The sequence below is a fragment of the Rhinoderma darwinii genome, chromosome 10 (genome assembly GCF_050947455.1).
Source record: "Rhinoderma darwinii isolate aRhiDar2 chromosome 10, aRhiDar2.hap1, whole genome shotgun sequence".
NCBI classification, from domain to species: domain Eukaryota; kingdom Metazoa; phylum Chordata; class Amphibia; order Anura; family Rhinodermatidae; genus Rhinoderma; species Rhinoderma darwinii.
The window spans coordinates 5,988,002-6,010,937 of record NC_134696.1 but is presented as its reverse complement, the minus strand read 5'-3'; the positions used below and the strand labels follow the sequence as shown (position 1 = coordinate 6,010,937).

Genomic DNA, 22,936 nt, shown 5'->3' with positions numbered 1-22,936 from the left:
GAAAAGCCCGGGCAGGGACGTGGTGACGTCAGCGCGCAGGCTGTAGAGTTCCCAGGCATAGTCTGCGAGGAGAAGGCGCAGGGCTGACCTCCCGCCAGTAGATGGCGCTTCTACAGGAGCTGTATGGGTAAGGGGGATAGCGGAAAATGGGGAATAGGGGTAAAGTCATTTCACCTGGGGGTCATGATATTACCGAAGCAGGACACCGGCCCGAAAATGAAGCCAATATGCAGTTTGTATGTGTGAACCATTTCCTGCACTATGCATGTACCCCCATATAACACTGCCATACTGCTTATAGTGCCATACATCAGCCATTTACTGCATATAGTGCCATACATCACCCATTTACTGCATATATAGTGCCATACATAACCCATTTACTGCATATAGTGCCATACATCAGCCATTTACTGCATATAGTGCCATACATAACCCATTTACTGCATATATAGGGCCATACATAACCCATTTACTGCATATAGTGCCATACATCACCCATTTACTGCATATAGTGCCATACATCACCCATTTACTACATAGTGCCATACATCAGCCATTTACTGCATATAGTGCCATACATCACCCATTTACTGCATATATAGTGCCATACATAACCCATTTACTGCTTATAGTGCCATACATCAGCCATTTACTGCATATAGTGCCATACGTCACCCATTTACTGCATATAGTGCCATACATCACCCATTTACTGCATATATAGGGCCATACATAACCCATTTACTGCATATAGTGCCATACATCACCCATTTACTGCATATATAGTGCCATACGTCACCCATTTACTGCATATAGTGCCATACATCACCCATTTACTGCATATATAGGGCCATACATAACCCATTTACTGCATATAGTGCCATACATCACCCATTTACTGCATATAGTGCCATACATCACCCATTTACTGCATATAGTGCCATACATCACCCATTTACTACATATAGTGCCATACGTCACCCATTTACTACATATAGTGCCATACGTCACCCATTTACTGCATATAGTGCCATACGTCACCCATTTACTGCATATAGTGCCATACGTCACCCATTTACTGCATATATAGTGCCATACATAACCCATTTACTGCATATAGTGCCATACATCACCCATTTACTGCATATAGTGCCATACATCACCCATTTACTGCATATAGTGCCATACATCACCCATTTACTACATATAGTGCCATACGTCACCCATTTACTACATATAGTGCCATACGTCACCCATTTACTGCATATAGTGCCATACGTCACCCATTTACTGCATATAGTGCCATACGTCACCCATTTACTGCATATATAGTGCCATACGTCACCCATTTACTGCATATAGTGCCATACGTCACCCATTTACTGCATATATTGCCATACATCACCCGTTTACTGCATATATAGTGCCATACATCACCCATTTACTGCATATATAGTGCCATACATCACCCATTTACTGCATATATAGTGCCATACATCACCCATTTACTGCATATATAGTGCCATACATCACCCATTTACTGCATATATAGTGCCATACATCACCCATTTACTGCATATATAGTGCCATACATCACCCATTTACTGCATATAGTGCCATACATCACCCATTTACTGCATATATAGTGCCATACATCACCCATTTACTGCATATATAGTGCCATACGTCACCCATTTACTGCATATATAGTGCCATACGTCACCCATTTACTGCATATATAGTGCCATACGTCACCCATTTACTGCATATATAGGGCCATACGTCACCCATTTACAGCATATATAGTGCCATACATCACCCATTTACTGCATATATAGTGCCATACGTCACCCATTTACTACATATATAGGGTCATACATCACCCATTTACAGCATATATAGTGCCATACGTCACCCATTTACTGCATATATAGTGCCATACGTCACCCATTTACTACATATATAGGGCCATACATCACCCATTTACTGCATATATAGTGCCATACGTCACCCATTTACTGCATATAGTGCCATACGTCACCCATTTACTGCATATAGTGCCATACGTCACCCATTTACTGCATATAGTGCCATACGTCACCCATTTACTGCATATAGTGCCATACGTCACCCATTTACTACATATATAGGGCCATACATCACCCATTTACAGCATATATTGTGCCATACGTCACCCATTTACTGCATATATAGGGCCATACGTCACCCATTTACTGCATATATAGTGCCATACGTCACCCATTTACTGCATATATAGTGCCATACGTCACCCATTTACTGCATATATAGTGCCATACATCACCCATTTACTGCATATATAGTGCCACACATCACCCATTTACAGCATATATAGTGCCACACGTCACCCATTTACAGCATATATAGTGCCACACATCACCCATTTACAGCATATATAGTGCCATACGTCACCCATTTACAGCATATATAGTGCCATACGTCACCCATTTACAGCATATATAGTGCCATACGTCACCCATTTACTGCATATATAGTGCCATACATCACCCATTTACTGCATATAGTGCCATACATCACCCATTTACTGCATATATAGTGCCATACGTCACCCGTTTACTGCATATATAGTGCCATACGTCACCCGTTTACAGCATATATAGTGCCATACATCACCCATCTACTGCATATATAGTGCCATACGTCACCCATTTACAGCATATATAGTGCCATACATCACCCATTTACAGCATATATAGTGCCATACGTCACCCATTTACAGCATATATAGTGCCATACGTCACCCATTTACTGCATATATAGTGCCATACATCACCCATTTACTGCATATATAGTGCCATACGTCACCCGTTTACTACATATATAGGGCCATACATCACCCATTTACTGCATATATAGTGCCATACGTCACCCATTTACTGCATATAGTGCCATACGTCACCCATTTACTGCATATAGTGCCATACGTCACCCATTTACTGCATATAGTGCCATACGTCACCCATTTACTGCATATAGTGCCATACGTCACCCATTTACTGCATATAGTGCCATACGTCACCCATTTACTACATATATAGGGCCATACATCACCCATTTACAGCATATATTGTGCCATACGTCACCCATTTACTGCATATATAGGGCCATACGTCACCCATTTACTGCATATAGTGCCATACGTCACCCATTTACTGCATATAGTGCCATACGTCACCCATTTACTGCATATATAGTGCCATACGTCACCCATTTACTGCATATATAGTGCCATACGTCACCCATTTACTGCATATATAGTGCCACACATCACCCATTTACAGCATATATAGTGCCACACGTCACCCATTTACAGCATATATAGTGCCACACATCACCCATTTACAGCATATATAGTGCCATACGTCACCCATTTACAGCATATATAGTGCCATACGTCACCCATTTACTGCATATATAGTGCCATACGTCACCCATTTACTGCATATAGTGCCATACATCACCCATTTACTGCATATATAGTGCCATACGTCACCCGTTTACTGCATATATAGTGCCATACGTCACCCGTTTACAGCATATATAGTGCCATACGTCACCCATTTACTGCATATATAGTGCCATACGTCACCCATTTACAGCATATATAGTGCCATACATCACCCATTTACAGCATATATAGTGCCATACGTCACCCATTTACAGCATATATAGTGCCATACGTCACCCATTTACTGCATATATAGTGACATACATCACCCATTTACTGCATATAGTGCCATACATCACCCATTTGCTGCATATATAGTGCCATACATCACCCATTTGCTGCATATATAGTGCCATACATCACCCATTTACTGCATATATAGTGACATACATCACCCATTTACTGCATATATAGTGCCATACATCACCCATTTGCTGCATATATAGTGCCATACGTCACCCATTTACATCATATAGTGCCATACATCACCCATTTACTGCATATATAGTGCCATACGTCACCCGTTTACTGCATATATAGTGCCATACGTCACCCTTTTACTGCATGTATGTAATAGGAAGGATTCTGCCGCTCACTGACATAACTAGTGTTACTAAAGAAAAGTTTCTCCGACATCCTTAACCTTTTATTTATTACATTAATACCAATAGTAACGAGCGCCGGGGTCACGTGTCATTGTCCTGTTGCCATTCGGGTAGATTGTTCTTATACATTTACCGCCCCCCCCCCCCTGAAATTTTACTCTCGTCCCTAATTACTAATGAGATATAACACTTCAAACCTGCGTCTCAGGGTATTGAGTTCTGAGGTAACCGGACCTGGCACCTTACAGGATGGAAGAACTGGGTGAGGACGGCACCTAATGCAGACTTCATGCTGGAAAGCAAGTTACCTAATCAATGTGAGATGAGGGTAAACATGTCGGGGGATGGGGCGCTGCCCCCTCACTGTACCCTCTGGGCAAGAGGTAAAACATGGCGGCGGTCAATTATATGTGAGGGAATGTCCTGCCCGCTGTCGATGATACGTGTTAGAAGTCATGGAGGAGTCCAGCGATCATATAGAGGGCCCATATAATTTATAGTTGGGGTACATTATTTCTGATACTGCAGCTGCTGCAGAACCTCTTTATAAAGGGGACGTAGGAGCTTCATGTCGATCACTGATTGCATAACATCAACCACGTCTTCAAAATGTGGGTCTGCCATGGCTGAAGTGTGCGTTACAGTGTCAGCAATAGTGTGTCCCCATGCAGTGCCAGCCTCAATATGCCCCCGTGAAGTACTAACTACTATTTGTGCCCCATACAGCGCCAGCCACATGGCAATCCCCAGGTGGTGCCAGTCATTGGGGTTGACACTGTATAGTGGAACACAGCGTCACAGTGCCAGCCGTAGAGTGCCTCCATACTGTACCAATCACATCGCTTCCTTCCAACCACATTGTGCCCCCATGCAGTGCCAGGCTTAATATGCCCCCATGAAGTACCCACCACTATTTGTCCACCATAAAGAGCCAGTCACTCTGTACCCCAAATACATAGTCTCCTACAATGTGTTCACAATAGCCAACCACATTGTACCCCCATATAGCGCCAGCCACATGGTAATCCCCAGGTAGTGCCAGTCATTGTGTTCATCCATACAGTGTTAACCACAGAGTGCCCAACATACAGTGCCAGCCATAGTGCCTCCATACAGTGCTAATCACATTGCTTCCTGCCAGCCAGTGTGCCAGCTGTACAGTGCCAGCCACAGTGTGCCAGCCGTACAGTGCCAGCCACAGTGTGCCTCCATACATTGCCAGCCATAGTGTGCCTCCATACTTTGCTAGTCACACTGCTTCCCAAATACAGTGCCAGTCACATTGTGCCTCCTTGTACCAGCCATCCGTGCCCTCGTACAGTGCCGTTTGGAAAACCACATTTCAAATCACGCAGATGAAATTTCGTTAAAGGAACACTCAAGGCAAAACTCAAACGTTTTAGTGCATGGCCTGAAAGTGGCGGTGCATGACACAGGGAATCAAATAGAGAATCCTTGTCATGCTCCGCCCCCTCAGGCCACGCATTAAGCTTTGCACAGTGTAACAGATTAGTCTGGAGTGTTACTTTAACCCCTTCCCTCTTTAGCCACTTTTGACCTTCCTGACCAAGCCTCATTTTTCAAATCTGACATGTTTCACTTTATGTGGTAATAACGTCGGAATGCTTGTACCTATCCAAGCGATTCTGAGATTGTTTTCTCGTGACACATTGGACTTTATGTTACTGGCAAAATTTGCCCGATACATTCAGTATTTAATTGTGAAAAACACCAAAATATAGTGAAAAATTGCAAAAAATAGCATTTTTATCAATTTAAATGTATCTGCTTGTAAGACAGGCAGTTATAACACACAAAATTGTTGCTAATTAACATCCCCCATGTGTCTACTTTAGTTTGGCATCGTTTTTTGAACATCCTTTTATTTTTCTAGGACGTTACAAGGCTTAGAACTTTAGCAGCAATTTCTCACATTTTCAAGAAAATTTCAAAAGGCTATTTTTACAGGGGCCAGTTCAGTTCTGAAGTGGCTTTGAGGGCCTTATATATTAGAAACCCCCAAAAAGTCACCCCATTTTAAAAACTGCACCCCTCAAAGTATTCAAAACAGCATTCAGAAAGTGTTTTAACCCTTTAGACGTTTCACAGGAATGAAAGCAATATAGAGGGGAAATTTATAAATTTCGTTTTTTTTTGCAGAAATTCATTTTGAATCCATTTTTTGTGTAACACAGAAAGTTTCACCAGAAAAATGCAACTCAATATTTATTGCCCAGATTCTGCAGTTTTTAGAAATATCCCACATGTCGCCCTAGCGTGCTTATGGACTGAAACACAGGCCTCCGAAGCAAAGGAGCACCTTGAGGATTTTGGGGCCTTGTTTTTATTACAATATATTTTAGGCACCATATCCGGTTTGAAGGACTCTTGCGGTGCCAAAACAGTGGAAACCGCCCACAAGTGACCCCATTTTGGAAACTACACCCCTTGAGGAAATTATCTAGGGGTATAGTGAGCATTTTGACCCCACAGGTTTTTTGCAGAAATTATTGGAAGTAGGATGTGAAAATGAAAATCTACATTTTTCACAATAAAACGTAGGTTTAGCTCATTTTTTTTTCATTTCCACAAGGACTAAAAGAGAAAAAGCACCACAACATTTGTAGAGCAGTTTGTCCCGAGTAAAACAGTACCCCACATTTGATCATAGACTGCTGTTTGGACACATGGCAGGGCTTAGAAGGGAAGGAACCCCATTTGGCTTTTGGAGCTCAAATTTAGCAGGAATGGTTTGCGGAGGCCATGTCGCATTTGCAAAGCCCCTGAGGGCACAAAACAGTGGAAACCCCCCACAAGTGACCCCATTTTGGAAACTACACCCCTTGAGGAAATTATCTAGGGGTATAGTGAGCATTTTGACCCCACAAATTTTTTGCAGAAATTATTGGAAGTAGGATGTGAAAATGAAAATCTACATTTTTCCCAATAAAACGTAGGTTTAGCTCATTTTTTTTCATTTCCACAAGGACTAAAAGAGAAAAAGCACCACAACATTTGTAGAGCAGTTTGTCCCGAGTAAAACAGTACCCCACATTTGATCATAGACTGCTGTTTGGACACACGGCAGGGCTTAGAAGGGAAGGAACCCCATTTGGCTTTTGGAGCTCAAATTTAGCAGGAATGGTTTGCGGATGCCATGTCGCATTTGCAAAGCCCCTGAGGGCACAAAACAGTGGAAACCCCCCACAAGTGACCCCATTTTGGAAACTACACCCCTTGAGGAAATTATCTAGGGGTATAGTGAGCATTTTGACCCCACAAATTTTTTGCAGAAATTATTGGAAGTAGGATGTGAAAATGAAAATCTACATTTTTCCCAATAAAACGTAGGTTTAGCTCATTTTTTTTCATTTCCACAAGGACTAAAAGAGAAAAAGCACCACAACATTTGTAGAGCAGTTTGTCCCGAGTAAAACAGTACCCCACATTTGATCATAGACTGCTGTTTGGACACACGGCAGGGCTTAGAAGGGAAGGAACCCCATTTGGCTTTTGGAGCTCAAATTTAGCAGGAATGGTTTGCGGAGGCCATGTCGCATTTGCAAAGCCCCTGAGGGCACAAAACAGTGGAAACCCCCCACAAGTGACCCCATTTTGGAAACTACACCCCTTGAGGAAATTATCTAGGGGTATAGTGAGCATTTTGACCCCACAGGCTTTTTGCAGAATTTATTGGAAGTAGGCCGTGAAAATGAAAATGTAAATTTTAACCAATAAAACGTAGGTTTAGCAAAATTTTTTTTCATTCCCACAAGGACTAAAGGAGAAAAAGCACCACAACATTTGTAGAGCAGTTTATCCTGAGTAAAACAGTACCCCACATGTGGTCATAAACGGCTGTTTGGACACACGGCAGGGCTCAGAAGGGAAAGAACACCATTTGGAGTTCAAATGTAACTGGAATGGTTTGCGGTGGCCATGTCGCATTTGCAAAGCCCCTGAGGGGTCAAAACAGTGGAACCCCCCCACAAGTGACCCCATCTTGGAAACTACACCCCTTGAGTAAATTATCTAGGGGTATAGTGAGCATTTTGACCCCACAGGCTTTTTGCAGAATTTATTGGAAGTAGGCCGTGAAAATGTAAATTTTAACCAATAAAACGTAGGTTTAGCAAAATTTTTTTTCATTCCCACAAGGACTAAAGGAGAAAAAGCACCACAACATTTGTAGAGCAGTTTATCCTGAGTAAAACAGTACCCCACATGTGGTCATAAACGGCTGTTTGGACACATGGCAGGGCTCAGAAGGGAAAGAACACCATTTGGAGTTCAAATGTAACTGGAATGGTTTGCGGTGGCCATGTCGCATTTGCAAAGCCCCTGAGGGGTCAAAACAGTAGAACCCCCCCACAAGTGACCCCATTTTGGAAACTACACCCCTTGAGTAAATTATCTAGGGGTATAGTGAGCATTTTGACCCCACAGGCTTTTTGCAGAATTTATTGGAAGTAGGCCGTGAAAATGAAAATGTAAATTTTAACCAATAAAACGTAGGTTTAGCAAAATTTTTTTTCATTCCCACAAGGACTAAAGGAGAAAAAGCACCACAACATTTGTAGAGCAGTTTATCCTGAGTAAAACAGTACCCCACATGTGGTCATAAACGGCTGTTTGGACACACGGCAGGGCTCAGAAGGGAAAGAACACCATTTGGAGTTCAAATGTAACTGGAATGGTTTGCGGTGGCCATGTCGCATTTGCAAAGCCCCTGAGGGGTCAAAACAGTAGAACCCCCCCACAAGTGACCCCATTTTGGAAACTACACCCCTTGAGTAAATTATCTAGGGGTATAGTGAGCATTTTGACCCCACAGGCTTTTTGCAGAATTTATTGGAAGTAGGCCGTGAAAATGAAAATGTAAATTTTAACCAATAAAACGTAGGTTTAGCAAAATTTTTTTTCATTCCCACAAGGACTAAAGGAGAAAAAGCACCACAACATTTGTAGAGCAGTTTATCCTGAGTAAAACAGTACCCCACATGTGGTCATAAACGGCTGTTTGGACACACGGCAGGGCTCAGAAGGGAAAGAACACCATTTGGAGTTCAAATGTAACTGGAATGGTTTGCGGTGGCCATGTCGCATTTGCAAAGCCCCTGAGGGGTCAAAACAGTGGAACCCCCCCACAAGTGACCCCATTTTGGAAACTACACCCCTTGAGTAAATTATCTAGGGGTATAGTGAGCATTTTGACCCCACAGGCTTTTTGCAGAATTTATTGGAAGTAGGCCGTGAAAATGAAAATGTAAATTTTAACCAATAAAACGTAGGTTTAGCAAAATTTTTTTTCATTCCCACAAGGACTAAAGGAGAAAAAGCACCACAACATTTGTAGAGCAGTTTATCCTGAGTAAAACAGTACCCCACATGTGGTCATAAACGGCTGTTTGGACACACGGCAGGGCTCAGAAGGGAAAGAACACCATTTGGAGTTCAAATGTAACTGGAATGGTTTGCGGTGGCCATGTCGCATTTGCAAAGCCCCTGAGGGGTCAAAACAGTGGAAACCCCCCACAAGTGACCCCATTTTGGAAACTACACCCCTTGAGTAAATTATCTAGGGGTATAGTGAGCATTTAAAAAAATGTTTCAATTAAAATCCATGGATGTGTGATAAACTTTGAAGCACTCTTTTATGCACAGGCCAGGTTTGTCGGGACAGGTTTCACAATGATAAGTTGTGTCTCGTCTTCTCCCTCTGTTGTAACACACTTTACACCTTTTTTGGCTCCTTCCCTTTTTACCAGTGGGGGGGATTTCGCCAGGAAAGTGTTGCCCTGGTACAATACGTGGACCATCGCTTCTAGAAGTACTGGGGCTCTCCCCTTCCTGGTCCCCAAATACAAGGGCCTTGATAACCGCTTCTTGAAACTGAAGGAATGTCCCTGTCCGGCCTGCACATCGGTATAGCACGTAAGCGTTATACAATGCCATCTGTACCACGTGCACGGCCAGCTTTTTGTACCACGTCTTTGTTTTACGCATGGCACTGTACGGCTTCAGTACTTGATCAGAGAGATCAACACCTCCCATGTACTTATTGTAGCCGAGGATGCAGTCTGGCTTGGGGGTCATTGTGGTGCTACCTCGGACAGGGACAGGGGTGATGCCACTACCGTGTATTGTGGTCAACATAAGGACGTCCCTCTTGTCCTTATACTTGACCAGCAACAAGTTATCGCTGTGTAGTGCCCTGCTTTCTCCTTTTCTTAGGGGTTGCCCAATCAGATTTTTAGAGAGGCCTCTCTGATTTTTGCGCACGGTGCCGCATGCTACAGTACTTCTGGTGGAGAGGCATTTAAATAGTGGGATGCTGGTATAGAAGTTATCCACGTAAAGGTGATAACCCTGGTCCAGCAGTGGGTGCATCAAGTCCCACACTATTTTTCCACTAACTCCCAGGACAGGGGGGCATTCTGGAGGTTCTATCCTGGTGTCCTTCCCTTCATAAACCCGAAACCTGTAGGTGTACCCTGAGCTGCTCTCGCACAGCTTGTACATTTTAATTCCATACCTCGCCCTCTTGCTTGGCAGGTATTGGCGGAATTTTAGTCTCCCCTTAAAATGTACAAGGGACTCGTCTATTGCTATGTTCTTTTCGGGGGTGTACACTTCCTGAAATTTGGTGCAGAAATAATCAATCATTGGCCTGATTTTGAATAGGCGGTCGTATGTGGGGTCATCACGGGGCGGGCACTGTGCATTATCATTATAATGCAAAAATTTCAGAATAATTTCAAATCGTGCCCGGGTCATTGCCATGTGGTATAATGGGGTGCTGTATAAAATGTCCGCACTCCAGTATTGCCTAATCTCTGGTTTTTTTACTAGGCCCATATGTAGGACAAGGCCCCAAAATTTCATCATCTCCGCTGCCTCTATGGGGGTCCACCTAGCAAATGATGACGTGGGGTTTTGGGCTAAAAATTGTTGGGCATATAAATTTGTTTGGGCCGCCATTACATTAACAAAATCCTCAGTGAAAAACAGATTGAAATAGTGAATTTCTGCGAGGCCTACAGTCTCAAATAGAATTCCAGAGCTCCCTGTGAAATCTGGAATGTGAGGCTCATAATTATCAGGGGGTGGGTTCCACAGGGTATCGCTCATTTGGGGGGTTGCCTCAGCTGATGTCCTGGGGCGTCTTTGCGGGGGTTCCTCATCACTGGATGAGGATGATGAGGTCAAGATGAATGGGGCAATTTCCTCTTCTCCCTCGCTGGCCGATTCAGTGTCAGAGGCCAGGATGGCGTATGCCTCCTCAGCGGAGTAGAGCCTTTGAGATGATTGGGCCATTTTTATTAGGGGGGTATGTAGTGCTTCAACACGTGTAATACTCTTTATAGAGGTGGTTTTGTATGTTGTGCTTTTACACGTGTAATATGAAATTTATAGGAAAAAAAAAAGAAAAAGAAGAGAAGAATAAGAAAAATTTAGGAGAAAGAAATTTATTGAACGTTCAATATAGAACTGTAAAAAAAACTGAGCTACAACTGTGTCGCTACGCTATCAGAAATTTAGTGAACAAATTTCAGTTAAAAAAAACTGAATGTATGTCACTAAATGGACGCTGACTATAACGCTATAAATTTATACTAACTGTCGCTACGCTATCAAAAATTTAGTGAACGAACTTCAGTTAAAAAAAAAACTGAATGTCCGTCACTAAATGGACGCTGACTATAAGATGTAAATTTATACTAAAACTGTCGCTACGCTATCAAAAATTTAGTGAACGAACTTCAGGTAAAAAAAAACTGAATGTCCGTCACTAAACGGACGCTGACTATAACGCTATAAATTTATACTAACTGTCGCTACGCTATCAAAAATTTAGTGAACGAACTTCAGTTAAAAAAAAACTGAATGTCCGTCACTAAACGGATGCTGACTATAAGATGTAAATTTATACTAACTGTCGCTACGCTATCAAAAATTTAGTGAACGAACTTCAGTTAAAAAAAACTGAATGTCCGTCACTAAACGGACGCTGACTATAACGCTATAAATTTATACTAACTGTCGCTACGCTATCAAAAATTTAGTGAACGAACTAAATGTCCGTCACTAAATGGACGCTAACTATAAGAAGTCAATTTATTCAAACTGTATAAAAAAATATATAGCTAGAACTTCTGCTATATATCTTTTTTTACAAAACGGACGTCAGTAAACGTCCGCTACTCTAATGCTAGTCTTTTTTTTTTACAGTTTTATAAAATGAAGAAAAAAAGGCCAAAAAAAAACCTGCGTAAACAAATTACCACTGAGGCTGATTATTAGACTCAGCACTCAGTAGCCGCAGGGCGCACGCAAAAAAAAGGTGCAGTAATAAAAAAGGCCAAAAAATAAAAAAAATTACCACGGATGCTGATCAGTGATGGCGGTCACTGATCAGCACTCAGTGGCCGCAGGGCGCACACAGGGAGGTGCAAAATACAAAAAAAAAGGAAGTCCTGTGCCAAAAATTGGCGGTCAGTGATGGCGGTCACTGATCCGCACTCGGCGGCCGCAGGACGTAAAAAGGGAAAGATGGGGAGGGTGGGATGGGGGGGGAGGGTACAGGGATAAGAAGTTTAGGAAAAAAAACAAGTGCTGCTGCTAAAAAAAAAAAAAATCAGCAGCAGCACAGTTGATGATGATGACGGTTCACTCTTCTGCAGGAAGCAGTCGGATGAAGACGTCACAGCAGGATCGCAGCACAGAAGGCCTCAGATTCGGTAAGTTGGCTTCACAGACGGTCACACCAGCTCTGCTCACCGTTCCTAACCGGAATGAGGTGGGCAGGGCTGGTGTAGGGTGTTTCAAACACCCGCCATGGCTGCGATTGGTCGGTCGGTGCTGACCGACCAACCATAGCGATCTGGGGGCTGGCATCACCGCCATTTTTTACATGGAACATGGTAGTCATTGGTGCTGTCCTAGACAGCACCAATCACCACCATATCACTGTGCCCTGTGGCACAGTGATTGGCAAAAGCCGCAAACAGCCGCAATTGGCCGGTCTGAATTGAACGGCCAATGGCGGCGATCGCCGATGCGGGGGGGAGGCGACACCCCCCTGGGCATCGTGTACAGATGTCCTGCTGTTATGAACAGCAGCCATCTTTACTTTAAAACTTTTATTTTTGATACGGTAACCCCTTCTGCATTTGACGTACATGTACGGCAAGATGCGGGAAGTCAATGCTTTCCATGACGTACATGTACGGCAAATGTCGGGAAGGGGTTAAAATTCGATGCTCCATTCTCTGTTTACACTTGGCAGACCCTCCTGGTCCCCCAGCTGCAATCTTCTCAAAGTATCATATTCAGTACCAGTGCTCCTCGCTTCACAGCACCCCTTTAACTGGGTTCAAACCAATATGGCTGCTATTGCAGCTAATCGCCCATCCTTCCCAGACTCTTAAGGCCGTTCATACAGGGCGGATACGCTGCGTAAAAGTACACCGCGCACCCGCCCTAGACGCCGCAGGGAATTCCGGCCGAAAAACCGCACCAAATTGTGCTGCAGTTTTTCGGCTGGAAAGTCTGCTGCGGAAAATAGCACGTGAAATAAAAGAAAGTCTATACTTACCGGTAGTCATAGCGACGCATCCCTCTGACGTCCTACAGCCCGGCCTCCTGGGATGAAACGTCATCCCTGGGGGCGGGGCTTGACGCAAGAGCAGAGAGTTCTGGGTAAGTGTAAGATTTTTATTTTGCGATTTTTGTGGCGGAATCGCAACTATTTGTTGAATTCAATGGGGGAAAACCAGCGATATGCCGCGGATATGCACTCCGGTTCAATTCATGGACGGTTTTTCGTCAAGTTTTTTTATGCAGCGGGTGAATGAGATTTGTCCAAATCTCATCCGCTCTGCTGCTACTGTACGATGCTGAGGATTTTCCGCAGTGAAGTTTGTGGTGGAAAATCTGCAGTATATACGTTACGTGTGAACACGGCCTAAGGCCTCATGCACACGACCGTAGCCATGTGCACGGCCGTGATTTTCGGGTCGGCCGGGGGCGGTTTGTCACCTGCAAGCCTTCACGCAAATCGCGGGCTGTGCACATGGCCGCGGCCATTATTTTCTATGAAGCTGGACCGCAGAACACGGCCGTAATAAGACGTGTCCGTTCTTTCTGCGGTCCGGGCTCCGGGGCCATGCACGGACCGTGAAAACCACGGTCGTGTGCATGGCCCCATAGAAATTAATGGGGCTGCAATTCTCCCGTGGATTTTCGGGGGGAATTGCAACCGCAAAAGCACGTTCGTGTGCATGGGGCTTAAGGGTCAATGCACACGATGCGTTATTACGTGCGGCAAAACTACAGCGTAATACAGTACCAGCCCAGACTATGAGATTCCAGGGAATGTCATGTCCACGCTGCGGTTTTTTTCGGGCCGTAAATTGACCCGCGGTGCGTATTTTCAAAGCCGCAGCAGGTCTATTTATATTGCGATTCTGCTTGCAAATTCTATCCCTGAAGTTCTACAGAAATCCGCAGCAAAAAAACGCCGTGATTTATGCAGCAAAACGAAAAAACTGCAATGAAAACCGCAGGAATTAAAAATCACCATCACTTGCGTCTTTTTCCTGCGAATTTCTTGCGGTCTTGCGTATTTTGTGTGCAATGTACCCTAAATGTCACATCTTCCTGGTGATGCAGTTGTATATGAGCTTGGTAGGTATTCGGTTCTGTTCACATCTGCATCGTGATCTCCGTTTATAATAGAAACCATAACGCAGCGCCAGATCCATTGTACGACCGAAGCCGTTGACGTATAATGGGGTCCGGCGGGTTCCATGGTGGTCTCCGCCGTGTTGACGGAAGGAATAGCAATACAGGCAGCGCTATTCTTCCCATCAAATCTGATGGAATCTGCAACGGAGCCTCCGACGCTGATGTGAACAGAGCCCTTACTGCATAAATAGACAGACTTGCCGTTCAGGAGTCTGGGAAAGAGGTGTGATCAGCCCTGGAGGATCCATATTGGCTGTCACTCAGCGTTCTGAGATACAGGGGTTTCTGGAGACGAGCGTTCTGCTCCGTGCTCTTCTGTTACGTTTCTTTTCTTGTTCTTTGCTTTGGAAAGATGCGATTACTTTATCCACTTACCTTAATAACCTTAAAGATTAATATCCGAGCTAAAGAAAAGACTTGAGGCCGGAGGTTTCAGGTTCAGGAGCGCGCGCTGTCCCGGTTCCTGCATTATATATTATAATAGGACAACATTGTGTAACAGGAAACACGATTAAAGGTCCGAACTGAATAATTTACCGCGTGTAACGTGATCGGCGCCAGAGTCCGTGCAATATGGAAATTGTGAGCACATTCCATCAGTAGTGATTGCACTGGACGCAGCGCCAGCTCGGCAGAGGACAATCTATCCATCGGACAACTTCTCCTTGTAGGATTCATCCAGGAGCGACATGGGGAAATGGATTATGGTCTGACCAGGGATTGTAAACTGCAGAAATTCTTGGCAATTCTGTGCGTCCTCCAAACACTGTCACTGGGTGAGTGCGTTACAGTCGTTGGGTGAGTGCGTTACAGTCGTTGGGTGAGTGCGTTGCAGTCGTTGGGTGAGTGCGTAGCAGTCGTTGGGTGAGTGCGTTGCAGTCGTTGGGTGAGTGCGTTGCAGTCGTTGGGTGAGTGCGTTGCAGTCGTTGGGTGAGTGCGTTGCAGTCGTTGGGTGAGTGCGTTGCAGTCGTTGGGTGAGTGCGTTGCAGTCGTTGGGGGAGTGCGCTGCAGTCGTTGGGGGAGTGCGCTGCAGTCGTTGGGGGAGTGCGCTGCAGTCGTTGGGCGAGTGCGCTGCAGTCGTTGGGCGAGTGCGCTGCAGTCGTTGGGCGAGTGCGCTGCAGTCGTTGGGCGAGGGCGCTGCAGTCGTTGGGCGAGGTCGCTGCAGTCGTTGGGCGAGGGCGTTGCAGTCGTTGGGCGACGAGTTTCTGAGACAGAAATAGGACATTATGGGAGCACCTGTGTATGAGGCATTTCGAGGGGCACATCTGTTAGGATTTTCACCGCTGCCACATCATTCTATTGATTGCCAGGACTCCCACCAATCCGACACTAAGGGTTATATTCTAGCGATCTACCATCCATGTTTGTAGTGACTTAACCCCTTTAAGGTTCAGAAACAAGCCGTCCGTCTCTACTTCATGTCTTCAGAGTTACGGGTTTTCTATACATTGTTATATTTACGTCTTCTGACCTTGTTGTAGATGAAAACTTCAGGTATAATGTTTGGGGGCTGGAGTTCCCTGCAGACGCTGAGATGTTTAATTGGGGTCCCATCCCCCGGTGTAACTTCTGTTAACACCGCAGCCATTTTTTTATTTTATTCATTTTGAACGAGACTTCAAAGAGGCAGAAATTTGTTATTTTTCCGTCCACAGCCGCGTGAGGGCTTTTTATTTGCAGAACGAGTTGTATTTTATAATGTCATCATTTGACGTGCCATACAATGTACTAAAAAAACGTGAAAAATTATTTTGCGGGGTTGAATTGAAAAATAAGAGCAATTCCTAACTTGTTTTTTGGGTTTAGTTCACCCTGCGGTAAAATTTATGTTAACGTTATTCTGGGGCTTAATACAGCGGTACCAAATTGATATAGTTATTTTTTTACGTTTTACAACTTTTACAAAATAAAAGGCATTTTTTTTTTTGTACATTTTTCTGGATGGTTAGATCGCTGGCGCTATGCTTGTGTATTGCTGTGTATTGTGTGTTTTTTTCAGGGCTCAATAGGAGCAGAAAGCTGGCAGACCAAGGTGCCATAACAACCATCGGCACCCCGCGACCGTGTTGCTGGGGACAAAGGGGGCTATCCCCCTTTTCTATTGACCGCGGCATCTAAACAGCTGGGATCGGAGTTATCTCTGATCTGGGCCGTTAGAGCAGCGCCCCATACTTCCCTCTCTCACATCCGCTGTACATGTATGGTGAATAGCGGAAAGGGTTTAAAGGGGTCTTCCCAACGCTAGGATATACCATCACTTTCTGATCAGTGGTGGTCAAGCCTCTGGGACCCCCACTGATCCTGAAAATGAAGGGGCTGCAGCGCTGCTTGATTGCTGCGTCCCCTTTTTCCCTGCACATTGGCGCTCCCGACCCCATTCACTTGAATAGGGCCGTGCTGCGGATTCCTGCACAGTGGCGTCACCGGCCAGTAGGGGGCCAAAGCACTAAACCTGATCTCAGGATCTGGGGGTTTCTGCAGTCAGACTCCCACCAATCAGAAAGTGCTGAGAATAACCCTTTAATGACAGAACCATTTTCACAGGCTAATGGTAATAAATAAAAGATCAATGAAAATGTGAAAAAAATATTATATCCTCATCTTCTCATATTTTCTTGTAGTTGATGGTTTATTAAAGCCGATATTTCGGATCCCGTCATTGAGCCTCTTTCCGCTCCCTCAATGCGCAGCGTTTACATGACCATCTAATATTTATTACTGGGAGTTTAGTGTCTTGTGATGTGAATCCTCCCTAACTTCTTGCTGAGCTGTGCTAATACACAACAGACAATTTTAGTAAGCAAAGCTGCAGTGTAAAGCATGGTGATGGGACAGTTCATCAATCTGGGTTTCCGATGTAACATCTAATTTTCCAATAAACAACGCAGCTAAGACATGAACCAAGATATTAGCCCATGTAGCATTTGTGAACCAATTGTGAAAACATTTTCAATGTTTGTGAATCCGATCGGGTGATTGGCATGTGAAATGCTTGACATGTTCCGGCAGTATAATCGCATCGTCTTCCGTAATATTCGTCGCTCCAAGTCTTGATTTGTCTTCTTTTTGTACCCAGGTGAGATTTTCAATCTTGATAGCAGCGTCTTGGCAGTAAATGGGGTCCTGGACCGGTCTGTGGAGCTGAAGTGCGGAGACATTGACGGGTCCTTCGTCTTCATCTGGACGTTCATTATCCTCGGAACGGATCATGCGATCCCCATCGCTCGCAAAGATAATGTCTACGAGGAAGCGTCGGCTCTGGGAGTCGTGACTCTGGCCGGCAGCTCTCTGGTCATAAACCGGCTACAGATGAGGGCCGCGGGACGGTACACGTGTATGTCGTTCAGAGACGGGACGTACATCACCGCGCCCACTGTCTACATTGATCTGACTGTACTAGGTAAAGCAATTTTCATTTTACAGCACTTCCCCAAAAATGATGTCCAGTCCTTCTCACACAGCTGCAGTTTGTTACAGTGTATCAGTGTCTATAACTATCAGCTTGGAGTCCAGGATGGAAGAGTAATCTATGCTGCTGCTCTGTTTAACCCACTGATACATTGTAACAAACCATCAGCTTGATACACAGGATGGGGTTTCAGCTTCTGAATGCTTCCATCCACTTACAGCAAGCAGAAAAAATGGTGAGGAATTTAAAGGGTTTTCCGGGACTATAATATTGATGTTCAATGCTTATATCAGATTGGTGGGGGTCCTGAGTCCTGGCACCTCCAGCGATCACCTGATTGAAGGCGCCGGGTCCCCTTCATTGTTTACCAGGCACAGCGACAGACAATTGGTAGTGGCTGCGCCTGGAACTGCAGCTCAGTCCCATTCAAGTGGATGAGATTGAGCTGCAATACCAGTTGTGGCCACAAGCAGTTGTATGGCGCTGTTCCTCGGGAACAATGAAGGGGACGCGGCGCTCGCTGGGGCACCGTGGCCGCTTCAATCAGCTGATAATTAGGGGTGCCAGCACTCGATTCCCCACTAAACTGATATTGACCTAAGGATTGGCCATCAATGTTATAGTCCTGGGAACTCCTTGAACCGCAATGTATATTAGAAAGTTGCAGAACTTTTCCGTGTACATTGATTAAGCTGTAGTTACATTAGACTGGTTCTGGCCCTTTAAATTTATTGATTCTTTTATTGTTATTTGTTTTTGCTCTTTTAGTGCCGGTTATAAAGCCGAGTCTACAAATTAACGAGCAAACGCCAGTAGAAGGTTCACCAGTTCTGTTGTCCTGCACGGTTGAGGTTGGGACTGGACCCATAAGCTTCATCTGGCAGAGACACACTTTATTGGATGGGACATTTACTCTACGTGACGGCAACAAAAGTGTCCTCGTCCTGGATCCAGCCACACGGTCTCATGCTGGATGGTACACCTGCATTGTTAGGAACATGGTCAATGAAGAGACCAGCGGAAGGCTCTACCTGGATGTTATCTGTAAGTCTTCACTTTGCAAATACAGATTTACCAGAGCTGTCCCTCTGCATTAGAAGAGTATGACTGTTAGAGGTGTGTCTGCCCACAAACTTGCTGGCTGTTTCCAATAGAATCCGCAGAATAGTGAGTACGGCTCTGGAGTATAATACAGGATATAACTCAGGATCAGTACAGGATAAGTAATGTATGTACACAGTGACTCCACCAGCAGAATAGTGAGTACAGCTGTGGAGTATATTACAGGATGTAACTCAGGATCAGTACAGGATAAGTAATGTAATGTATGTATACACAGTGACTCCACCAGCAGAATAGTGAGTGCAGCTCTGGAGTATAATACAGGATGTAACTCCGGATCAGTACAAGATAAGTAATGTAATGTATGTACGCAGTGACTCCACCAGCAGAATAGTGAGTGCAGCTCTGGAGTATAATACAGGATGTAACTCAGGATCTGTACAGGATAAGTAATGTAATGTATGTACATAGTGACTCCACCAGCAGAATAGTGAGTGCAGCTCTGGAGTATAATACAGGATGTAACTCCGGATCAGTACAAGATAAGTAATGTAATGTATGTACGCAGTGACTCCACCAGCAGAATAGTGAGTGCAGCTCTGGAGTATAATACAGGATGTAACTCAGGATCTGTACAGGATAAGTAATGTAATGTATGTACATAGTGACTCCACCAGCAGAATAGTGAGTGCAGCTCTGGAGTATAATACAGGATGTAACTCAGGATCAGTACAGGATAAGTAATGTAATGTATGTACACAGTGACTCCACCAGCAGAATAGTGAGTGCAGCTCTGGAGTATAATACAGGATATAACTCAGGATCAGTAGAGGATAAGTAATGTAATGTATGTACACATTGACTCCACCAGCAGAATAGTGAGTGCAGCTCTGGAGTATAATACAGGATGTAACTCCGGATCAGTACAGGATAAGTAATGTAATGTATGTACACAGTGACTCCACCAGCAGAATAGTGAGTGCAGCTCTGGAGTATAATACAGGATGTAACTCAGGATTAGTACAGGATAAGTAATGTAATGTATGTACACAGTGACTCCACCAGCCAAATAGTGAGTGCAGCTCTGGAGTATAATACAGGATATAACTCAGGATCAGTAGAGGATAAGTAATGTAATGTATGTACACATTGACTCCACCAGCAGAATAGTGAGTGCAGCTCTGGAGTATAATACAGGATGTAACTCCGGATCAGTACAGGATAAGTAATGTAATGAATGTACACAGTGACTCCACCAGCAGAATAGTGAGTGCAGCTCTGGAGTATAATACAGGATGTAACTCAGGATAAATAATGTAATGTATGTACACAGTGACTCCACCAGCAGAATAGTGAGTGCAGCTCTGGAGTATAATACAGGATGTAACTCAGGATCAGTACAGGATAAGTAATGTATGTACACAGTGACTCCACCAGCAGAATAGTGAGTGCAGCTCTGGAGTATAATATAGGATGTAACTCAGGATCAGTACAGGATAAGTAATGTAATGTATGTACATAGTGACTCCACCAGCAGAATAGTGAGTGCAGCTCTGGAGTATAATACAGGATGTAACTCAGGATCAGTAATGTAATGTATGTACACAGTGACTCCACCAGCAGAATAGTGAGTGCAGCTCTGGAGTATAATACAGGATGTAACTCAGGATCAGTACAGGATAAGTAATGTAATGAATGTACACAGTGACTCCACCAGCAGAATAGTGAGTGCAGCTCTGGAGTATAATACAGGATGTAACTCAGGATAAGTAATGTAATGTATGTACACAGTGACTCCACCAGCAGAATAGTGAGTGCAGCTCTGGAGTATAATACAGGATGTAACTCAGGATCAGTACAGGATAAGTAATGTATGTACACAGTGACTCCACCAGCAGAATAGTGAGTGCAGCTCTGGAGTATAATATAGGATGTAACTCAGGATCAGTACAGGATAAGTAATGTAATGTATGTACATAGTGACTCCACCAGCAGAATAGTGAGTGCAGCTCTGGAGTATAATACAGGATATAACTCAGGATCAGTACAGGATAAGTAATGTTATGTATGTACACAGTGACTCCACCAGCAGAATAGTGAGTGCAGCTCTGGAGTATAATACAGGATATAACTCAGGATCAGTACAGGATAAGTAATGTATGTACACAGTGACTCCACCAGCAGAATAGTGAGTACAGCTCTGGAGTATAATACAGGATATAACTCCGGATCAGTACAGGATAAGTAATGTATGTACACAGTGACTCCACCAGCAGAATAGTGAGTGCAGCTCTGGAGTATAATACAGGATGTAACTCAGGATCAGTACAGGGTAAGTAATGTAATGTATGTACACAGTGACTCCACCAGCAGAATAGTGAGTGCAGCTCTGGAGTATAATACAGGATATAACTCAGGATCAGTACAGGATAAGTAATGTAATGTATGTGCACAGTGACTTCACCAGCAGAATAGTGAGTGCAGCTCTGGAGTATAATACAGGATGTAACTCAGGATCAGTACAGGATAAGTAATGTAATGTATGTACAAAGTGACTCCACCTTTATATATAGATTAATTCTGATAAAGTGTAAGCATAATCCCTATAAAACATCTCTTGCATCATAGTAACAACAAGGTTACGGTTTCTTGTAGACGGCCCAGATGAACTGGAAATCTCCATCAAGCCATTTGCCATCAGTGAGAACGGCTTTGCTGCCAACGAGCTAGAAGAGGTCACACTGAACTGTTCAGCCTCTTCCAACCCTCCATGCCATTATATCTGGTTTTATAACAACTCTCAGATGTCCACCGGTCAGATTTACGTCATTCCCAAAATCTCCCGGAGCCAGACGGGAATGTACACCTGCCTGGCACAGAACGCCCAGCTCAATACACGTACCCAGAGTACCATCAGTCTCACTGTTTATTGTAAGTGCAGTGCCCTGGATTTGTGCAGTATTTAATGTTTTATGTTCTGTTATCTGCAACTTTGGAATATACTTTGCGTTTCAATTCCTCATATTCGACATTCCTGTTCACATGCAGAGGCTGAAAACTTGTACAAAGAATTGCTACAAATGTATCCAGTCCTGAGCCAAATACAGCGGCACAAATCTGTCCAGTTGTAAACTTGTATCCCTCCTAACCAGAGGTTTCCGTTTCGATCACCTTTGATTTCAATGGTGACGGATCCGGTGCCAATGGTTTCCGTTTGTGTCTGTTGTGCAAGGGTTCCATCGTTTTGATGGAATCAATAGCGCAGTCGACTACGGTATTCATCCGGTCAAAACGGCGGAAACCTTGCACAACGGAGACAAACTGAAACTATTGGCACCGGATCCGTCACTATTGAAATCAATGGTGATCGAAACGGAAACTTTTGGTTTCAGTTTGTGTCAGTCAGCGCTCCGTTCTGACGCAGATGTGAACATAGCCTTAGCCTGTTTTGCTTTTTAGCCTTTGGATGTAAACCACATTGTTTTCATTCACTGACAATAAACAGAGTTCCTGAAAACGTTGAAGAATTAAAACTCAAAGTAAATTATAAAGTTGCAAAACGTTCTGAGTGGTTCTTGACTTTTGACTCGGCCTGTATAT

The 22,936-nt window shown here is 44.1% G+C and overlaps 1 protein-coding gene across 2 annotated transcripts in view; it reads left to right on the top strand.

The window, feature by feature from the left end:
- The first annotated feature begins 44 nt into the window (after nucleotides 1-44).
- The window catches only part of VSIG10L2 (V-set and immunoglobulin domain containing 10 like 2), a 34,007-nt gene continuing 11,115 nt past the window's right edge, over nucleotides 45-22,936 (top strand). Inside the window, exons 1-4 of one of the 2 annotated variants that reach the window (XM_075839243.1) lie at nucleotides 45-127; nucleotides 17,942-18,265; nucleotides 19,043-19,318; nucleotides 21,992-22,267. In XM_075839243.1, coding sequence (XP_075695358.1) covers nucleotides 124-127; nucleotides 17,942-18,265; nucleotides 19,043-19,318; nucleotides 21,992-22,267 — 880 coding nt within the window. In that variant the 5' untranslated portion in view covers nucleotides 45-123. Of the gene's footprint in view, nucleotides 128-4,358; nucleotides 4,500-17,941; nucleotides 18,266-19,042; nucleotides 19,319-21,991; nucleotides 22,268-22,936 lie in introns of those variants that run through there. The other variant, XM_075839242.1, reaches the window with a different exon arrangement.